The 21217-nt window shown below is 50.9% G+C and overlaps 1 protein-coding gene across 1 annotated transcript; it reads right to left on the bottom strand.

The window, feature by feature from the left end:
• Positions 1 to 3110: 3110 nt before the first annotated feature.
• Positions 3111 to 20156, bottom strand: LOC102565714 (cytokine receptor-like factor 1). The gene is made up of 6 exons (XM_019479189.2): positions 18838 to 20156; positions 17304 to 17382; positions 15590 to 15710; positions 14687 to 14847; positions 10871 to 11019; positions 3111 to 9355 (listed from the first exon to the last, which is right to left on the bottom strand). Exons 2-6 carry the CDS (start codon positions 17380 to 17382, stop codon positions 9167 to 9169), a joined length of 699 nt encoding a protein of 232 aa, XP_019334734.1. The 5' UTR covers positions 18838 to 20156; the 3' UTR covers positions 3111 to 9166.
• Between the last annotated feature and the right edge of the window lie 1061 nt (positions 20157 to 21217).

Raw genomic sequence — 21217 nt, 5'->3', positions numbered from 1 at the left:
CTATGAAATGAAACCTTTTCTCTTGGAAAAGTGGCTCAAATGGATCTTCTGCTAACGATGTTTAGCAGCAGGCTCATGTTCCTCCCCGTTCAGCTACATTTGTCTTAATGTAACAGGAAAATCCTCACTTACTGAGAGCTCAGATTTCAGCGGAGCACCAAAGCCTGGGTTTAAAATGCTTGAATCCCAGGCAGACAATTAGAGCTTGTAGTCTCCTTGGGAAGAGCCTGGTGAAACTGCAAGGCAAGGATATTTCAGCCAGCAAAGCAGGGGTTGCTTTTCTCCTGCCATCTCTCACATTTAATTGTAGGTTTGAAATTAGAGCTCTCAAAAAATTGAACAGCCAAGCAAAAGTTGCCCAGCCTGTCCCCATCGGCCTGTACGTGGATGACGGACATCTCAGTGCCACAGGCAGGGTGTCACGATGGCTGAATTTTACTCCTCTATCCTCCTCACGTGAACGGGACTGCTAAGCTCAGAGGACTGGCCACATCACTGAGGAGCAATACTACAACCTGGATCAGACTGCAACAGAGATCATCTCACAGCCACCTCTTCTCCCACTCCTGGCTGTGCGGGCCATGCCCTGCTCCCGCACGCCACCGCAGAGCTCCCCCCTGGTGTCCTGGGCTAGGTGAGCGCTCGTGTCTTCTCAACATCATCTATGCTGTAAGCACTTCAGCTCTTCAGCGGTCTTAATGGGGATGCCTACTCGCTTCTGCATTTCATCCCCCCTTCCCATCTGTTCTCTTTCTCTCTCTCCCCTGGATTGGGCAGCTCTGCTACCAGGTCCCTTCTCTTCCTCTTTCCCTGCCATGCTTTCCTGTTGCTAGGTTTCACACTCCCAGCTGCTTCTTCCTACCCAGCTCTCCTTCTCCCCTACGGATACTCTCTAGATGCCATATGCCCTTCTCTTCCACCCACCCCGGATGCTCTGTCTCTGCTGCTGGCCAGTAGTCTCAGTCACTTGGCTTTCAGTCCCCAAGGGTAAATCTTTATGTCAGGGCTGAACCTCCAAACTTCCAGATGCTTTTACTTGAGGCTCCCCTTTACAGTGAGGGGTTTAGTGATGAACAGAAACAAAGAGGGAAGCCAGAACCACATACTCTGCCAGCATTTGTTTGACCTCCTGCAAGTGAACTGAAAACTACTGGTAGATGACAGGCCCCTGATGAACCATGGGTCTATACAACTCTAGGGCTAGGGACAGACATTACACATAAACCGGTCTAAGTGATCAGAAACTGGTTTAAACCTGTAACACAACAGATGTTCAGTGCACATAAACCAGTTTGAAAATGGCTGAAACTGGTTTGAGATAAACCCGGTTGAATGTAGTATCAGACTTACCTGATTTGGGTCAAACCAGTTTATGCAACTTCTGTTCCTCTTTTAACTTAAACCAGAGTCCCCCAGAATCCCAGATGCTTTGCAGCTCTGGGCAAGGCTCTCTGCTCCACAGCAGAGCTGGCCCCTCCCCTCTGCTCCCTGGCTGGAGCTCCAGCAGAGACTTGCAAGCACAGCAGGGTCTGCCTGACTTCCCCCCGTCCCATCCCCAGTTCAAGCAGGGATCCCTCCCTGCTCCCTCCCACAGCACAGACCATAGCCAGCATGTGGTCTTCTAGCTAATGCTCAGAGGTGTCTGTGTAAGGCAGATAGGACAAAGGCAGACAGGACAGTGTCCGCTTAGGTCTTTTTGGAGCTAATCAGCAGGTAGCTGGTAATGTCCCTCCATTCCTTCCTTGGAAAAAGTTGTTGAAGAAGAGCTTGAACTAATAAGAGAAGCTTTTGTTTTGCTGATGGGCTGATAGATGCAGTGCAACTCCCTGCTGTGTAAGTAAATACTCCCTGCTGGCTCCCCTGGTCAGAGGAGCAGCAACAGGGGCAGGGGGGGAACCCCTCCCTAATCAGAGCATTGTGCTGGGGCCTGGCCATGCCCCCCTCAGCTCAGCACTATGGAAGGGGAGGGAAACCCTAGCCTCCCCCGGCTTCTAGCCTGAGTCACAACAGGCATGTGCCTGCATTTTCTCAGTCCAGAGGGGATGTCTGTATGGTTACAAACCAGTTCAGCCTAGCCAGGTTAGACTAACCTGCAAAGATTGAATCAATTCAGGCTCAGGCTTTTTGAATGTCTGTCCCTAGCCCAAGTGGCTGGGTGGTGTTGGCCAGGTCAGCAAACACTGAAAATTGTTCCCCTCTGTTCCTGAAGGGAAAACTACCATGTGCAGTAATATTCAGTTGTTATAAGATCATCTTCACTTGGGGAAACGGGTTTTGTATTTTCTTGCAACTTTGTCTTTTCCTGCTGAGAGTGCCTTGAGGGTGTGTTTTCAAAGGCTCCCATTGGCTTGACTGAGCTTTGGATCTTCCATACAAAAAGTACATCACAAGCAAATTGGACCGAGCCCGCTAAGCCATTTAACAGAGACAAAGGAACAGACTCCAGGCACCTTCATGTGACTCTGGACACAAAGCACATGCAGGCTTATAGGAAAAGGTCTCCTTCCATTCCCAGTGTCCTGAACAACCCAGCTCCCTTGTCCCCAGCAGTCAGGGCCGGGATCTTATCTCATCTCATCTAATCCTCAAGCAAGCCTCTTAAACTTTATGACTGTAAAAGGAAGCAGTGCTTTGCTTTGTAAAAGGTGATGTGAGGATTTTTTTGCAACTATTTACACCAGGGTTAGGCAACCCCGACACAGGTGCCAGAGTGTGGCACACAAAGGCATTTTGCTTGGCATGCATGCCTTGGGGCAGATGGGGGGCGGGGGGAAGGGGTCAGGGCTGCACTGCCACAACAAGGATCAGATCCCTCGCAGCCCGCTTGCCATCCACTCCTGACATGCCTACATCTTCTTACAAGTTGAGGTTGTGGGAGTTTTTGGCACTCTGCCCAAAAACACTGCCAACCCCTGCTGCACATGGTTTTGTAAATATAGTGGTACATGACAGATGGAGTTACTAGGAGCAAGTCATGTACCAAGTGATGGTCACCTAGCACTTTCCCATTGGCACCGTGCTGAACACCCCAGCTCCTGGACACACTCCTGTGCACACTGGGACAGGACCTTGATTGCCGTTCTCAGAGCACACGTGCAACTCACAGTAGCTAAGAGGGAATCATTTTTATTCATCAGCGCTATGGGGTTTAGGACACACAGCTGAGCAGTTTGGAGCACGTCTAGGAGAGGCAGTGGCACAGACTAGTCTGTGCATTACAGTAGCTGAGGATCCATAGAGAAGGCTGTTGATATCTCCCTGACTGGCCTCATATGAAATTGCAGTCAGGACTTGCTCCTAGAGCCAGCCTTAGGGAAAATGGAGCAATGGGTGAACTTGTATTTTGGTGCCCCCTTCCCACTCCAGTGTCCCAGCAAGTCAGTGGTGCTGCTGCAGGCAGAGGCAAGGGTGTGAGATGCCGTCCGGAGGGGAGGCAGAGCAGCATGGTGTGCTAGGCAGGTGGGTAGGCAGGCACTGCATTGCCCGGCTCAGCTTTTCCTGAGCAGCAACTGAAAGCTGGGGGCGTGGGGGGGCACTGCTCCTTCTGCCTGGGGCAGGAATCGGTCAAGGCATAGGCTGCTCGTGTGTGTGTGTGTGTGTGTGTGTGTGTGTGTGTGCGCGTGGTGCCCCCCTGACTATGGTGCCCTGGGCAGTTGCCCACATCGCCCACCCCTAAGGCTGTTTCTGCTTGCTCCCCTTAAAGAATGTATAGCAAAGGCTGCCAGTTTTACACTCTACACAAGTGGACATCAGAACTGCCCAAGAAGGGCTCAGAAATGAGCATACAGTTTGCAGAGCATCACCAAGTCCTCGAGGGCATTGCCACGTGCAAAGAACCCCAGCAGCCTCAGTGCACAGACACCAACACAAGGCTGCTCTTCCTCTCTCTGAGATCGTTCTTATTTTGGTCATCTTCAATCTTGCTGGACCCTCACGTGAGAAATGATCTTGATCATTGCACGCACATAGTGTCCTCCACGAACCTGCTGATGGCTTGTGAAAGCTATACCCAAAACCTGAGCCCACTGCAAAGTCTTCAAACCCCTTTCTCTTCCAGTCCTTTCCCTCTTGCCCACTGCACTGTGTTTGTGTCTTTTAGAAAGCACTTCACTGCAAGGAAAAGACCCACAAAGCAAACATTTTGTGTGATGTCAATTAGCCACGACATTCATGCTTGGCCTCTCTCTGCTGCCTGCCATGCCAGATGCTCGTGTCAGAAGGGCGTTTTAGCCTGCACAGCGAGGAAGGGAGATGTCACAAGTCGCAGCAAGCTCGCTTCTGTGGAAGGAGCATGGGCAGGTGTCTCCAGTGGAGAAGTGAGGATTTTAGTTGTGGTTCAACCACAGCCCTGCTCTCTGTCCCTTTGGCAATTCACTTCACTTCACCGTGGTTGAGTGTGTCCGTCTGCAAAACGGGTTGTGATACTTCTCTCTCAGGGAGGCTGTTCAGGAACGTTGGCTGAGCACTTTGAGATCCCCTGTGAGAGGTACTAGGAATACGCACTGAAAAGTGGGTCTTTATTTACCATCCTGAGAATTGGTTTGTTGTAATCTGAATGCCTCCCCCTCGCCCCCCTCCTTTCCTTTATATTGCTTGCTTATTCCTCTCCATTGAAGGCCACAGCTTCTCCATGAGACACAGCATATATCTATCACAGTATATCTATGTGTGAGTATCTGCATACAAAACTAATGCAGAGCAATGAAGAAGTATTTGGACATGAAAATATATTTTCTTCTTTTGTTTTAAGCAATGGTATGAGTAGGAGTATAAGGATGCTTCTTACGCCGTTGTAAGAATACAGGTTTCCCTCACTTTATGCGGGTTCTGTATGTGCAAATTCACTCTTATGCGATGACCCTTTTTATACCAAAAATCCATTCTATGCAAGGTCGATTCACTCCTATGCGATCGGTGTGGTGGAAGCCACAGTCTGTGCTTTGTGCGGTGCATTGTGGAAATGATGCCATAGGCGGAGGAAGACAAAATTATTTGGTGGGGCTGAGCCAGGTGGTGGTGCCCAGGCTGGGCTGCAGCGTCGGCTCCTGCAGTCCAGCCCGGTCTGGCCCCGTCAGCGCTACGCCCTGGGACCCATGAAAGCATCCGGTAACAGCACCTGTGCCCGGTGCTCAGGGACCGCCACAGCTGGTGCCGGTGCTTCTGGAGCTGCAGCTGTGCTTGTGTGCACTGTCTGCTGTCGGTGAATATCAAAATTGTCTTGTAAAAGTGGTAGAAATGAGTCTTGGGGTCAGTATAGTCGAGGTCTTGGAAGGTATCCCTATTTGTTACATTGTAAAGCGGGTTCCCTTTATGTGCATTGGAGTTATGCGCCCTTTTCCAGGAATGCATGTACAGCAGAAAGCGAGGGAAACCTGTATTTTAAAGCTACACGATGGCATAAGGAGCAGGGTAATACTCACACGGCTCAAAATAGTCAGAATGAAGTTGCTCTGCTACTGTCTATTCCCAGTGCCTTGCCCCCCAGCAAACGTGTACAACCACCACTAGCCATGCTATTTAGTGCCCATGCTGCATGTTTTACTTTCAGACCTGGTTTTATGCCTCGTCTGATTAAACCTCCCATCACCCCTGTAAGAGAGGCATCCTTTCGTAGGTTGGGCATCTGAGGTGCAGTAGAGTTAAGTGTCTTGCTCACAGTCAAGGAAGGGTCCCATAGCCCCCCATAGCAAAGGAGACAAGGACCTGAGGCCAATAGGTATAGGTGAGCTGGTCCACAGGGGACTTCAGCACATGGAGGGAAACAGTTCCCGTCAACAGCAATAACGCTGACAAGTGGAAAGTTGCTCCAAAGGCTTTCACCCTTGCAGGACTTTGAGGACTAAGGGGCTTCAGTAGGCTGACCATAGAGGCTGAATCCCTAGGGTGATCTATGGATCAGTTATTTTAGGCCTCCTGCACCTCAGCAAAGACTTGAACTGAAGACCCAACAGTGACGACAGTGCCTGATGTAAGGAAAACTAGCAATCTGCATGGAAGTGTGAGGCAGGACCATGGGCTGCAGCAGGAAAACGGCACTGGGAGGTCAGCCTGTGTATATTCAGGGGCTGGAGCATCTCTGTGAGCAGCTGCCTTCCTGAAAAGTGGGTTTGGTTGTACCAGCGTGGCGCCCTGCCTATCCGACCCTGTATGCAGCGCACAGAACGACAGCGACTGGGTCACCCCTGATGAGCTCCGCTGATGCCAGGAGGGTTACGCCAAGGCTGGAGTAGATCTGCGAAGGGTAAATGAATGATTAGGCTGTATCTTTAATAAGATTACTCAGAACCGGCATGGTCATATGACTCATCAGTGGCCATCTTGGAGATCTTCCAAAAGCATCAAACAAGCAAAATGGGACTGAATCAGCTTCTGCATCCAGACTGCAAGTATCCACTGTATCTGTCCTTCTAATACATGGCTACAGCGATATCTGTGGGTCAGTACTGAGAGGCTTACTGCCTTGCATGTGCATAGCTCGATGATTTAAGAAAACTAGCTGTGGCTATATCCAAAGGGCACGATGCACCTCTTGGTAAATGAAGTGGTTCGTAGGACAGCACAGCTGGCTTTTCAAACTGGTTTAGAAGAGCCCTTGTCTGGAGCATCAATCAATGAGAGCTGCGTGCATGTGAAAACCTGGTTCTGGGAAGATGTGGAAAACATTTTTTTTCTTGTCTTTCGTTGTGGATTCCCCTGCTCTCAAGTAGCTTTGTCTAATGTAACTCCTCATCTCCACAGACACAGAGGAATCCCTTTTAAACCTGACTTTGCAGCCACCTTTGGTGTTTCACGTTTCCCTTAAGAGTTTGCTCTCCCTGGGCCTGGCCGAGACCATGCCTAGAGGTTGGGTTTGTAGCAAGCACTCGGTGGTCGGTGGTGCAGGTGCAACCCTTGCTTTCCTCTGCCTCACCACTTCCTCTGTTCAGGTGAGGCAGGCACAGGGTAAGACCGCCTCAATGCTTAAGAGGTGATTAAACAGAGGCCAGAGGTCCCTGATATCCTCATTGCCGCGGCAAGAGAAAATGCCAAGTGAACGGTGGCTTTCAAAATATCTCCAGACCTGCGCATTCGCAATTTGTAACCTGTGCAGCGTGCTGCTGATCAAAAGCATTTCCGAGTTAATTGGGGTGGGCTGACCACTTCCAATTCATGAGCTGACTGAGATGTAATGCTCCTGCTTTTTAGTTCTTCACAGCAAAAGAGCGTGCTTGGCTTCCTCTGTGTACTCTGCCTCACAGGCGTGCTGGCTTCTGGAGGGGGCTCTGTGCTGAACCCCTGAGCTAGGAGAGGGGAAGGGGACGTGTGATGGCAACTACTTGAGCGTTTGTACGTGTTCAGCAATGTGGGGACGCTCTTGTGCGTAACACAATGGCTTTGCTGCTTTGTTCGTCATTGAGGGCTCCCCGCTGGGCCAGTTGTCGTCTTCTGTGCGGCCCGTCATATGCCTTGCCAAGCCCGGAGAATTATTTTTGCGTGCAGCTCTGCTCTTCGTGCCTCTCCCCATGCTAGCCAGGCACGCCATTAATTCTGCACTCGTGCAGGTGGGGTTCACTCGTGGTTCATTGCAGCAATTTGTTGATGCAGAAATGTGAAACCATGCCACTGAGGTGGGTAGGAAGCTTTCTGCCTTAATGAGATGAAGGTAGGTACATTGGGCATAGAGACCCCTAGACACAGCTCCTTAGAAGCCTATGGAAGATGGTCTTGTGGATAAAGCACTAGACTGGCACCCACGAGACACGGTTTTGGTTTCGAGTTTAGCCAGAAATCGGTGATCTTAATCATTGGATGCCTCAGCTCATAACAATACTAATTGACCTCGGGTGGGGTGCTCATTAAACACGCTGTTGGGCCATGCACATCGCAGGAGAGAAGTCCCAGTAACGCTGGCTTGATTCTTCCTCCGTCGGATAGTAATGCTGTGGACAGGTTTTGCTGTGTTTGGGTCACGGGGGTGATACCTTGAGAGCTGAAGCCACCTCTTTCCTGCATGGCTGTGCTAGAGCTCGCAGCACATTTTTCATCTAAATAAAAGTAGGGGCAAAAACACCCTGCCCAGCCCTGCTCTTTTACTGCGCACAGGTTGTCTGCTCCACTCCGGTCCAGCAGCGGCTGAATCTGAGCGGTGCAGGAGAGACGTCTCTGGTTTGCGAGATGCCGGAAGACCCTTGTGGTCGCTAGATGCTATATAAACGTAGCGATTTATGATGCTTTTATTGTAGGGGCTATTTGATGGGTCTGCCTTGCATTTAAAGGCCAGTATCACACAGGCAGGTCTTGGGTAGTTGAGAGTCACACAGTGTCTCTTGTTCCAGGCATGTTTTATAAGTACCAGGTTGCCACGCTAACCTGGTCATAAAACCAAATGGTATCCCAGCACTTCCTTAAGCAGCATGTCAAACACCCAGCGCCCTCAGTTATTTATGGGGCTGGTGTGGCATATTTAGATTCAGCTGAATCTCAGCTTGCATTTAAAAAAAAAAAAAGTGATACATTTCTGGCTTTGGGGATGGCAAAAAAGATAGGAAAAAGAAATCTCCCAAATATGAGCAGTATGTAACAGCGAGGAATTGTCTTCTGGAGCCTGCAGGCGGACTGAACAACAGCCCTGGACACGCAATCCCCTAACCATTCGTGGCATGTGGTATTGACTCTGGTGCCTAATGATGGCAAGCCACGTGTTGCCGTGATCTTTTCAGCCCTGATCGACCTCTCCAGTGGGATGGGTTTTGAGAAAGGAATGAAGCCCACAAGGTATCTAGAAGATGCTGTAAGAAAGGACATGCAGAATACCTTTTCCTGCTAGGATTGCCAGCGTAGAGGTGGCCGGTGGTTGCCTGTCAGGTTTGACAGCTTGTAGAGATGCACAAAGCACTATGCCTGGGCACTGGAGTGATGTAATATTAATACGTGTTTCCAGACAGCATGCCGTACATTAAAGCTCTTGTACTTGCTAATAATAATAATTATAATAATAAAGAGCACCTTATTGCTGATGGCTTCTGGGATTTTAAAGGAAGCAACAGCTTTCACAGAAAGTTTCTGGACTCGCCTGCCATGGGGGCCTGGCAGAGCCCGGGGCTCAGATGCGGGGTTGCTCTAGCCACGGTGGGGGTAGTGTGCAAGGCTGGCTGAGCCACTGCCCTGCTCCAAGGCGGTGGCCCCCCTACTGCGGCTCAGCATCGGGTGCTGGCTTCGTGCTGTGCCATCCGGACTGGACTGTGACGGGAGCGCTCCACTCGCTCCAGAAGCCCTTCCCATCCGCGTGCTTGCAGCGAACCTGGAGGCGGTACGTGGTGCCTGGTGTCAAGTCCTCGAGGGAGTAGCTGATCTGTTCACCCACATTGGGTTCTCTCTAACAGGGAGGAAAAAACAAGGACTATTTTGAGGACTTTCACTTCTCTTCCCCAGAGGACACTTCCGTTTCTCTGTATGCCTCGGTTACAAGGAATAACAGAGAGGAAGGAGGGTAATAATGACGCCCAGCATCTCCCCGATGCTTCTCAGGCTTTGCTGTGCGTACAATGGAGGCAGAGAGAAGTGATATGCCCAAGGCCTAGGCGGCATTGCTGTCAGAGGCTACTATAAGAGCTCAGGTGCTCTCAAGGCCATGCCCTGGGCTTGCTTCACCAGGCAACCCAGTTCAAGACCTCAGGAAACGAGTGTGTAACTGGAGAGGCTTGCTTATTAAACAGAGTCTGACCTCTTCTCAGACGCCCCTGCTTGCAATAGGGGGGAAAGGCTGTGCAGTCACAGTCTGGCTTACACAGGAGGTAGGCAGGAAAAGAAAGCAACTCCAAACTATGGTGCAAGAAAAAAAGGCTTCATTTCCTTTGTTTACGGGGCCTCCAACCTGGCTGGCATTGTACAGAGCACATAGAGTCACCTAGCGGCAGAATAATATGCTGCAAGCACTGAGATCCTGACAAAACAATCGAGTCAGACCACGCACGTGGCAGCCGGCCCCCTTTGGTAACGGTTCTCGAAACCGGTGTCACCTACTGTGCTTGTCATATGTCTGCAAACAAAATAGTGGGAAAGGCTAGCTAGGACCAGTGGCCGGTCAGTGGGAATTAATCAATGGAGCCGCACCTCTATGCGGGCACCCGGCCTAGCCTACGGCGTGCAAGACGGGTGCGCCAAAGCACGCTACTTTCTGGTGTCTCTAGGAGCTTTTACACCAGCGGAAGCACAACCTGCTCGAGGCGCGGTGCTGACACACTCGTGCTCTGGCTGGAGCGGAGGACTAGGGAGAAGCGGCTGCCCGCTGTCCGCACTGTCTCTTTGCTGGCCGGGCTGGGAGAAGAGTCTTTTCTTGCCCGTGTAAGGCAGCTTTCTGGCCTGTAATGGCACCAGAGGGGCAGGAACAAAAGCTGTTCTCTACATTGGAAACTTAAGCTGATTTTGCCTTCTTTGTCTTTTTGCTTTTCTTGGACAAGAATCATTGAGTTAAGGGCTGGTTTGCTTGCCTAGCCCATCCTCCTGGCCAAACACAGGACTGTCTCCAAAAGGGGCTGAGATGTTCAGTCCTTTCCAGAGCTGTATGATCACGAGTCAATAATCTAAGATGCTGACTGCAGAGGCGGATCCATTACCCGTATATGCCGAATGCAGTCAGGAGAGCTGGGCAGGGGTGAGTTTGCTCATGAAGTTTGCTTTCCTTGTGACAGAGCACGTCTTGGGGTCCAACACAGTGTCTTCTCCCCTGTTTTCATTCTGCATTCGCATTTCATGGGAAAGGTCCAGACTGACATGGCTCAAGGGTTTTTCCAACCGGTTATAGTTACCCAGGGTTTGTGTGAGAGAAGCTTCTCCTGTGTTGCATTACAAGCATAAGTGGTGTAAGGCCTAAAGACAGAGAGAGACTTACCTTCCAGTCCCTGCTCCCCTGCTCCCAGTACCGGAGTTCAAACACCAATGGGTAAAAGGAGGCAGCGATGCCCGGCGGGTACTGCCATTCCACGGACAGGTGGGTGCCAAATCCCATCGCGGTCAGGCCTGTTGGCGGCTCTGTTTTGGCTGTATATTAAAAAAAAAAAAATCTGATAAGGGAATCAAATCACTTTGTGCCTGTGCTGGACTTGAGCATAGTGGGTCTCTGTATGTCCTGTGTGTGTTTGCATGTGATCAAAAGTTTGCTTGTGGTCCAGGGTCACATTTTCAGATGTGTCTAAGAGATCTGGATGCCCTTTTTCCACTGAGGACAAGTTGGGGGCCTCAAGGCCCGCTTGATTTGACAGTGGGACTAAGTCCAGGGTCCCTTAGACATCCCTGATGAGTTGACCCCTAGTCTCTACAGCTAATGGCAAACAAGAGAAGACCACTCCAAAATGTTACTAGTATCTTTAGTTTAACAGGGTGATTGTCCATGTAAACTGTGGTGCTCATCCTGGCAGGCCGATGGTGCAACAATGGGTACAGAGAAGGAGCTCCCCTTTGAATTTCAGCTTAAGCAGGGCCTGGGAGCTTTGTCATTTAAAAGCAAACCAGGAAGCAGCTGGCAGTAAAATGACAAGGGACTGCCCTGTCTTGGCCAGCAGCATTTCTGACATTGCTGTCCTAAGACGTCGGGCAGCTTCCTTGCTTACCCTGGAAGTCCTGCCGGGGTAGGTCAGGCCCTGCAGCGCTACAGGCATTGTAGGGACTCCCCTCTTCTGCTTTCCAAATACCCACCAGAAATATGAACTGACGATGAGCACCAGAAACCACCAGACTTGGGCGAACCCTTCCTAGGCTTTGACTCCCCATGTTCCTAGTCGGGCAGTGGCACAAGCCCACATAACTCGCTTCTCCTGCTTGAAAGCCCAGTTTTGGGAACACGGTGACACACCAGCCTGACTTCGTTGGGACACGAGCATGGACTCAGATGTGCTCAGACAGGTTTACTTGGACAGGAGCTGAGCAAAATCCCCAAAAACCTTGCTTGTGAATGGGCAAGACCCCCTCCATGGGGGTCCCGCATCTCGTGCTCGGGGGCAGGCGCTAGTGTCGTTCTTGTAGGTGCAATAAGGCAGGAAAGCATCATGACTGGGTAATCTGCTGTGAGCGTTCATAGCTTTGCATGGGGAGAACTAGCAGGCCTCCCTTTTGCAATCTGGTGGCAGCTTTTTTTTTTTTTCCTCCTTCAGGGGCTGCTGTGTTTTCTGTATTCTCCAGTTTCTGCTTGTTTTATAACCTCCTTGATTGAAAAAGGGCAGAGGTTGGCGGCTGATGGGTTAGAGAAGAGGTGTTCGGGTCAGGGGAGGAGACCTCTCCCCCATCCGCTGAGCGGCACAAGCTGGTTTCGGCACAGAAGTACCCAGTTCAGTCCCTGGCAGAAAGACTCGGCTTCTAGCACACGTAGTGTGTGTGTGTGTGTGTGTGTGTGTGTGTGCGCGAGTCTCTCCCCACCCCCACCCCCCCACAGACCTGGCACTGAATCAAGTCACAGGAACCAGCCTAGGAAAAGGCTGAGCTGTTTCACTCTGCAGAGGAGGGGGATGGGTGGCGCATGCTGCTGAAGGCTGAACAAAAAAATATATGAGGCGGCTCATACAGAAGAGAAGCTGGCAGCCAAAAGTGAGGGATGGGAGGGAAAGCAGCGCCAGTGTCAGGGCGTTTCAGCTGCTACTGCCTTTGAAAGAGGTCCCTGACATTCAGGAGCTGCCACCCACAATCTCCCTTGTAGCATTACCACGCTGTCCAGGGGAAAAAATAGGGGAAGAAAGGGATCTCCTAAGGGGCTTGTGTGCACAGCACATTTCTCAGTGTCAAGGGACTGCGTGAGGGCTCGGCAGTGCCCTGCCTGTATTGCAATACCATTTGGTCCTGCCTTGGTAGCTAGCAACCATCTGCGTTAGAATCACATTAATGAATCATGTTACAGCCCTTTAAAGACAGGGCTTAGGCACCTCTCCAATATGGCTGGTGTTAAAACACAGCCCCTGAAGTAGGGGAGCTCGCGGTTCACATCGACTGATCAGACCGCTGCGCCCACTCCTGCCTCCCAGGCACCCAGAGTCTGAGCAGAAGCGGCGAGGAGCCCGATCCTTTCTTTCTACGGTGCCTGCCCGCCTCTCCCATGGCAGGGGTGGGGAGGCGAGCTGACTCCAGCATCATTGCAGTTTGCAATGTTGCAAACTAAACGTGCAAACTCATTTAAAACCCCCCAAACTCTTGCACGTGTACAGTGTGATGCCATTAAGCCACACCAAGTGACCTTTTCATCACGTGTGCGTGGTAATGGCATCACATGTACAAGCACCCTGAGCTCACAGATGGGGCACACCCAGGTTTTTTTTCCCCCAGAGCTCCATCAAATTGACATATTTCTAGCTTTTTTTAGCGCGGCTCTACAAGACACTCCTGCGTCTGGCCTTCCACCTGAGGGGCAAGGGTCTGATTCTGGAGCAGCTGCACATGAGTACCTCCCCGTTGACTTCACTGGAGGCTGATGGCAGGCAGCAGCTGCAGAACTGAGCCCCGGAGAGGTGGAGAGGCAAGAAGCAAGACATGGACCGAGGCTCGATGGCACAAGATTTAGAAGGAGGTTAACTCAGGAGGCAGTGCTCCTCCGGTCCTCCCCCCACCCCTCCGGGAAAGGCTCTGTGCAGTGAGGAAAGGGAATACAGGTAGACAGCAGCAGCAGCAGTGCAGGCAATCAGTAGAAGGTTGTATTTAAGCCAGCAGGCTCCCTGGAGGGGTGGGGAGAGGGGCGGAGGGGGTACCTATTAGCATAAGCAGCCCTGGAGGCAGGGGTCTCTCTTGTTCCAGCCTTTGGATGGAGTCCTATAAGATAACGAGCACCCTAAGGCACTTGCCCCCTGGGTGGAGGCCTCCTCTGCTGTTTGGCCCCAGGGACTGTCGTGGAAGGAGACAGCTGTAGCGTTGGCTGAAGTTTCTTTTGTTTCTCAGCAAAGGTGGGGCCTGGGCTCTGAGCACGGGGGAACAGCCGGTCCTCGTGTGAGCTTCACGCTGAGAGCACTAAAGCAGAGCGTGCTCTTGTGGGGTGTCTTGCTCACGTAAGAGGCACGTGGAAAATAAAGCAGGTTTTTACCAAGGGTCTAGCAGCGCAAGGTTAACATCCTAGCATGGAAATGGCCCTTCGTGCAGGTGCATACGTCGAAACTAGGAGTGGCTTTGTCCACCCTGGGATTTTAATCCCCTGTTGGGTACACATTGTAGTCAAATCTCCACCCTTTCCCTATCAAAGACAAGGCTTGGGTGGTGAACAGCACGAGCACTTCAAGGCCTGAACAGCAAGAGCTCTTCAAACGACTGCACAGACCTGAAGTTATAATTATGGTTTGCCCTGGCGAGGTGTGTGATCTCTATTCAGTAGATGGGGAAGCAGACAAACTACTTACCATGAGGTAGAAGTGGAGCTGACACGGTATAAAAGCCTTCTCCCCTTTATCTCATGGTACGTAGTCCATCTGACCAGAGCCAAGACACAGATCATTTGCTTTGCATGCAACTCCAGAGGGAACTAATAGCTCACTTGCTCCAGGCTCCAGTAAGACCACTACAACAGACTTCCTTTCTCCTAATCCAGAGCCCGTTCAACTCACTAGATGTCTTTCCATTGACTCCAGCGGACTTTGATCGGGCCCTAAATGTGAGGATTTACTTTAATTTCCTGTCTGCTGAGAATGCTGTTAATCAGAGACCCAACCAATCAAGCAGTGATACATCAAATTGCACGCACCGATGTCTTCAGTGTTAACAACCAGCTTTTCCGACGTCTCACTGGCGGTTTCTACCCAGATTTCGTAGGTCAGGTACAGGCACAGGTTGACACGGCTGAAGTAGCAGGAGTTTGGGCCCTGGGTGATGTAGTCTTTGCACTCTTCAACTTCTGTTGCTCCCCTGAGCCAAAGGGAAAAAAATTAGGCTTCTTTGCAGTAAGGTCTAATTCAGCTGCCCCTCATCTCACGCTTCATCTAAAAGAAGGTACAGTATTTCTTTCCAAAACTGCAGCATCCTGACCTGCATGTACCCGAGTCTCTAGGTTATTCATTTCTCAACCCATTGCACCGCCGCTGGAATATGCTTGTGTGCTGTCAGCCATTTCCTTAGGACAACCATTTGGATGGATGGCATGGCAAGGTGCACTTGTCATGTCCAGCTCCTAACACCCATCCCTGAGGCACCTACCTCCTGTATAGGCCTGCCGGAGGAGTTAAAGAGGGTCAGACCAGTGCATGTGATTCACAGACACACATAAAGTGGGGGCTGCTTCTTTCTGACTACGCCGGCAATTGTCCAAGCACCCACGGCAGCACATTATAAGCTCTAGAAGACCCATCTGTACTGTAGGGCCAAATATGTGAACAGAAAGACACTTAAACAATTATTATCACTCCCATCTACTTTTTCGGAGACGGTGCAATGCAGCCATTGCGCTGCTTGTCCAGCCCAGCCCACAGTGCACGCAAAACACTAATGGAGGGGGGGAAACCCAAATGCAGAGAATGAAACAATCCCAAGCAAGAGTTGCATCCTAGCCTGCTGTAAGCCCTTGCAAAGTTGTGGGCTCTCCCATGAGCCTGTACTGCACCGAGGATTGTGTTTCGTGTCTCAGATAAAATTTCCGTCCACTTTTCCTTACCTCATCTTGTACCTGAGGTGGAGAGTTGCATTGGGCCGAGCACCATCCTGTGGACTCCAGTGGCATGACATGTACTTGGGATAAAGCATGAAACACTGCAGGTTGAAGTGGGAAGACACTCCTGGAGACAACAAGGGGAAAATTGGGGAGGGGAGGCTGCTATAGCATCCATTGTGCCAATTGCCATTCAGTTTTGCTACCAGACCTAGGCAACATCATACTGGTAATACTGTGACGCCTGTACTTGTAGAGAAGTTAGCATTCAAAGAGCTATAATATTCCTACTGCACTTTTACCCCACATATTCCAAGAGGGAACACCGCCCTCTTCACAGCCTAAACCAGAAATGTATTGGAAGAGCATCTCTATCTAGCCTGCATCACAGCCAGGCTGTTTTCACCTCCATCCTCTAGTTAGGGCTCTAACAGAGTGCTACTGCTACGACTCTATTTCAGGGGCTTTTAATGTAGCTGTTAAATTTACTCCAGGCTAAAACCTTGGCAAGTGAAATCTCAACCTGGGGTTCGTTTTGTTCTAAATCTGGAAGCAAACATCTGTCTACCTATTTTAGTGCAGAAGAGCGCAGAAGCCAAGAGCCCTGAAGTCGGATTCCAGATGCTATTCTGCTTTGATTAAAATGAGCCATTTCTTTTTTGCGGGCCTAGAATATGTCAGATGGGAAAGTAGCTTTTTGATATCCGGGACAGGAGGAAATGCGGGAAGGCCGCAGAGTTGGTTTGTTTAGCATCATGGCTTTCAGCACATGCATGCTGTGAGTGATTCTTCCCCCCCCAGATGATTGTTAACACCTGGCTCAGGCCACAAGGTCCCCCTGCATGTGCTTCTCTCTTCCCCATATTTGTGTAGCTACAACCCCCTGCCCACAGCACTGAGTCTCAGATAACAAAAGCAGATGCTGCCACATCGCCCCATCTGCAGCTCCCTGCCACTGGCCGGGAGGCCTTCCACCTCCCCTGCTCCACGTCAAGGCCCATTCCCTCCCTGCCCCAGCTGGCCAAACAAAGGCAGAGAGAAATCTCTATGCACCTGCAAATCTTTGCTTACAGGACAGCAGGCTGGCATGCCCCGTGCAAGGGGAGAGCAAGGAAGGTGATGCATGGGGCATCCTGTGCGGTAGCTGGCAGCCAGCCCCTTGTGCACTTGCTCCAGTGTATAGGATACAGAAGGGGCAAGCTGTGGTCGGAGACAGGGGTTCAAGAGTGACTCTCATCACACTAATGAGATACTTAACTGCATGTTTTCCTAAGGGGCCTGGCTCCTGCTGTTAAGCCAGAATAACAGGGCAGCTGCACAGTGCTCTTAATCATTGAGGATCAGGTTCCCATGTGCTGCTTATCGCTGCCTTATAAGCACAACACCCCCAGCTGCCGTGTGCCAGGATCCAGGCCCGTCACTGCAAAGCCCGTTATCTCTCTGATCGGCATCTGACTAAATGCTGCCACCTCCTCCAGGAGAGGTGGTCTTTGTGCTCAGCGCTGTACAAACACAGACTAACATGGGGCCCTGGTCAGGATTGGGCATAGGATCACAGCCACCCCTGGGGGCCCCCCCATTAAGCCCAGTAAAGGAAGGGGCTCTCCCTTCCCTCTGATCACACTGCCCTCGCTCCCAGCAGCCCAGATCATTTCTCACGGGGCGCTGTGATGAATCCCTACGACTTCTCAGCGCTTGGTACCGAGGCAGTGGCTTTTACCTTTCGGTTCCAGGTACCGGCTGGAGATCCTCACAATCGCAGCACAGATGAGGAAGTAGTAGTTAAGCAGCCCTGCCATCTGGGGAAACATAATGGATGCAGCATACGGACAATTAAAAAACGCAGCGACAGCATCTACCGAGAGCTCTGTATCTAGCTTTATTTAAAAACTCTGGCGCTTCAGCTCCCTAACGATGCTGCCCATGGCGTAGAAACAGTGCCCGCGCCGCCTCCTCCTTCCCCCTGCACCCTCGGTGATCTGGTACACGATGAGAAGAAAAAAGTGTGTCACTCCACCCAAACACAAGCAATCGCTGGGGTTTTGTGGTGGGTAGATGCTTCCCCCAAGTGACTGTCTGTGCTTAGGCAAAGCAGTTCTCTCTTACCAATATGAGATGAACTGGCTTTTAGCAACTGGCCTGTTCAGTGATGCCCTGCGGGATACAGGACTCCTGGGTTCTGCCTCCAGCTCTTAGTGTGGCTTTGGCAGGAGCTTAGTCATTGCTCTGCACTTTGGATTAGCTTTCTGTAAAATGGGTGCACTGCTTGCTGCAGCATGCTGAGACTTCGAGCAGCAAGGCTGGAAGGGGCCTCTGGAGGTTACTTAATTAAGGATTGCCTCTACAGGGCTTTGTGCTTCCCAGAGAACAGGCGATCCATCACTGCACTGGACAGCAGGGCCTGAGTTATATTTACTAAGCAGAAAATTGAGGCCTTCTGACAGCCTGGCATCGTAAAAGGGGCGTGCAGTTCACAGTGGGAAAGAGATAGCTGTTCCATGGTGGATGGTTAAGCAGATGAAATACCGTGGGTTGTTTTTTTCCCTTCTCCTTGATGGCTAGATATGTTCTCTGTGAGCAGCATATCCTGGGGTTAATGCGTACGCTGACCCGTTCACTGCTGCGATGGGATTGTTGGACCAGGCTTCTCACCAGAGCCAAAGTCTGCCGGAAACTATCGCAAATTGGCCGTATCTGTCCCACCGGCTCTGTCGGTGTTTCACTGGAGCTGTGCTAGTGCAGCCTTGTCGGAGAAGCCAGCAGAGCTCCTTCCCCAGAGCAGCATGGAAAGGGGGTTTTTATCCTGAGTGCCATGCTGCCCAGCTCAGGGGCTAGGCAAGGCCTCGCACTCTTGGCAGCCCGTGTGCTCTGCAGAGACCCTGGCACTGCATGACAGCCCCTCACTCTCCGAGGCCTCTTCCCTGTCCAGTCCAGTTACCACGAGGGTCTAGACCAGGGTTTGGCCTTGTGAGAATGCATCGACGGCCAGAAAGGAAAAGGCTGCGCCTGCGCGAGCGCTAATGCAGCACGCCGGGAAGAGATGCCCGCGCATTCCCGGGGCGTTAGCGGGAGGGAGAGGATTGCACCATGTATAATAATTTATAATTGGCAAGGATTATCCCATAATCTAGTCTAATTGACAGAGATCGCAAGTGCTGTCTAGTGGTCTGCCAGCACGGGAATTAAAGCTTCTAATTACGGGCTGATCCTGGCACTGACTTTCTCCCTCCATGTCCCTGGGCAAGTCCCTTTACCTTTTTGCCTACGTTTCCCCTCCTGTAGAAGAGAACTGCTTTTCAGGTGGATATAAGCAGGCCTTGCAGATAGCTGTGTTTTCCTGCCTCGGCTCAGCCACTGGCGACACACAAGAGCTGCAGGGTACAGAATTAGGGTGAAGTAATGGGTGGAGTACTGAATAATAATAGTGGGTGGACGGGAATCAAAGGGGACTCAGTGGGCCGCACCCCAGGCTCCACAGCAGCCTGTGAGCTGGGATGGAGATGGAGAGCTTCCCACAGATCTCCCACTGCCATGATGGAGAGATTAGCAATGCAGTCAGGGGAAAGTGAGGCACCTATTGCCGGGCCGTAAGCACCTCAGTACCTTACAAAATGTAGCCCTGTCCTTTCGTGTCTCATCTGTTAAGCTGTTAGCATTGCTCTGGAAAAATCTACCTCCCTGCATGCAGGGTTGTAAGTACGCCTGCTCGATGGATGCCTCCTCCAGCCACTCTTTCTCTTCTTTCCCTGCTTCGCCTTTCTCTTTCCGTCCCTTTCCAGTTCCTTCACGGCAATGACTCCTCACTCCCACCCACCATTTCACACTTTCGCCCCCACAGCAATTGTTGCTAATATAACCAGTCACAAAATAGTTAATATTGACATTCAAGCACTGTGTCGGCACTAATGAGCCCATGAAATAAAGAGGTGAGACAGGGATTCTGTAGATACATTGTTCCAGGCTGCCTGCAGACTCAGGCAGATGCAACTGCCTCCGTTACACCCAATTTCTTTACAGTGGCTAGGCCAGCTTCTAATCAGTCTTTTTAAATGAGTTTCTGCAGACTCTAATAAGGGCCACAAAGGCATCAGGTGGGGCAGGTAACATCCCTGGTCCAGATCCTAACTGCAGGTACAGCACTGTGTTTCATTCAGATGAATAGGGCTCCATGACAGCTTCACTACTGCTTTAACACAAAGTATTGTGGGCCTGATCCTGTAACTGCCCCCACCCAGACCTCCCAGGGAAGAGTGGGAATTCTGCACATGAAAGGCTTGCAGGCCTGAGCCTTTTGCAGAGGAGCCTTTGGAGAAAAGTGAGAGCTATTGTGCACTGCCCTGTTGCAAAGAGTCTGACCTGTGGCTTATTGCCCTCCTTTCTGCCTGACCTGAGTAATCTGCAGAGGGATGAAGTGCTGGCTGGGCATCGCTACCCTGGGGACATGACTTGTAAATACCTGCCATTTGGTGCCACCTGGTGCATCCCAGAGACAAATTATTTCCTTTCCAGAAGCTAGGGATAAAAAGTCAAGCATGGCAGGGAGGCTCTAGCAGGCACCAGGAGAGGAGGATGAACCCACACCTCTTCTCTTTGCTGTGCAGTTCATAACCCACCCCTACCCCCAGCACCAAAGTGCTCTGAGCTCCCCCAGTGCAAGCAATGCCATTGAATAGGAAAGACTCACATCAGCAGGTTCCCTTTCTCTTTCTGCTGGGTGCAGGGAAAATTCGTATCTGTCTATGCAAGTCAGCACTGATTTATATACCCATCGCATTAGCTAAAAATATGAGGGGGCCGGGTTTTATCAGAGAAGAAAAAAAAAAGGACAACCTCTTTTCTGGATTATTTCTGGTGCTTAATTTTATTCCAAGTTTCTTTTTCAAAAAAGGGAACCGAGCAGTTTTGAAGGAAACAAGCTAGCCAAAGGCAATCCTGAAAAGAATCACCCAGGAGATTCTCTTGGTTCTTTTAGTCTAACAGGACTTCCCCTGCCAGAGGGACAAAGGGTTGTGGAGAGTCCCTGGCTTTATAAAGTGTCTAGTTGGCATGCACTGACCACACTTCCACATAGCAGTGATAAAACAAAAGTGAAAGGAGAAAACGGTCTGTAATTTATAAGAATTACAGGGAGAAGCTAGTGCCTGCTTTGCTCCAATCATTCTGTTCTCAGGATTTCCTGCTGGGATGAGAGGTGGTCTTAGCCAGCTTTGCTGCAGGAAAACCAAAGAGAGACGATCGTGCCTGGCCTTTATACCAGCGGCATCTCATTCATTTGAGGGTGTGGGCCAAATTCCACTTATGCTCACCTGAAGCTTCAGACCTTGCACCCCAAAGCAGAGCTGCCTGCTGTGAGCCAGAGGCAGTCAGCTCAAAGGGAGATTTCAGTTTCATAGTTGTTAGGGTCGGAAGGGACCTGAGCAGATCATCAAGTCCGACCCCCTGCCATGGCAGGAAGGAATGCTGTGGTCAAACGACCCCGGCCAGGTTATTATCTAGCCTCCTTCTGAAGACCCCCAGGGTAGGAGCAAGCACCACTTCTCTTGGAAGTTTGTTCCAGATCCAAGCTGCCCTGCGAAGTAGTGCTTCCTGCTGTCTAGCCTGAACCTACACACAGTCAACACAGGCCATTATTCC

This window comes from Alligator mississippiensis, chromosome 5 (assembly GCF_030867095.1).
Source record: "Alligator mississippiensis isolate rAllMis1 chromosome 5, rAllMis1, whole genome shotgun sequence".
Classification (NCBI taxonomy): domain Eukaryota; kingdom Metazoa; phylum Chordata; order Crocodylia; family Alligatoridae; genus Alligator; species Alligator mississippiensis.
Note: the sequence above shows the minus strand (reverse complement) of the source record. Positions and strands in the feature narration are given on the sequence as shown.

Excerpts from the sequence above, each read along its gene's own strand:
- LOC102565714 (XM_019479189.2), bottom strand. The coding sequence starts at position 17,382 with ATGGCAGGGCTGCTTAACTACTACTTCCTCATCTGTGCTGCGATTGTG. Across the intron at positions 15,711-17,303 it reads CCGGTACCTGGAACCGAAAG|GAGTGTCTTCCCACTTCAAC; the intron begins GTAAAAGCCACT and ends TGTTGTCTCCAG. Across the intron at positions 9,356-10,870 it reads AGGGGAGCAGGGACTGGAAG|AGAGAACCCAATGTGGGTGA; the intron begins GTAAGTCTCTCT and ends CCTCCCTGTTAG.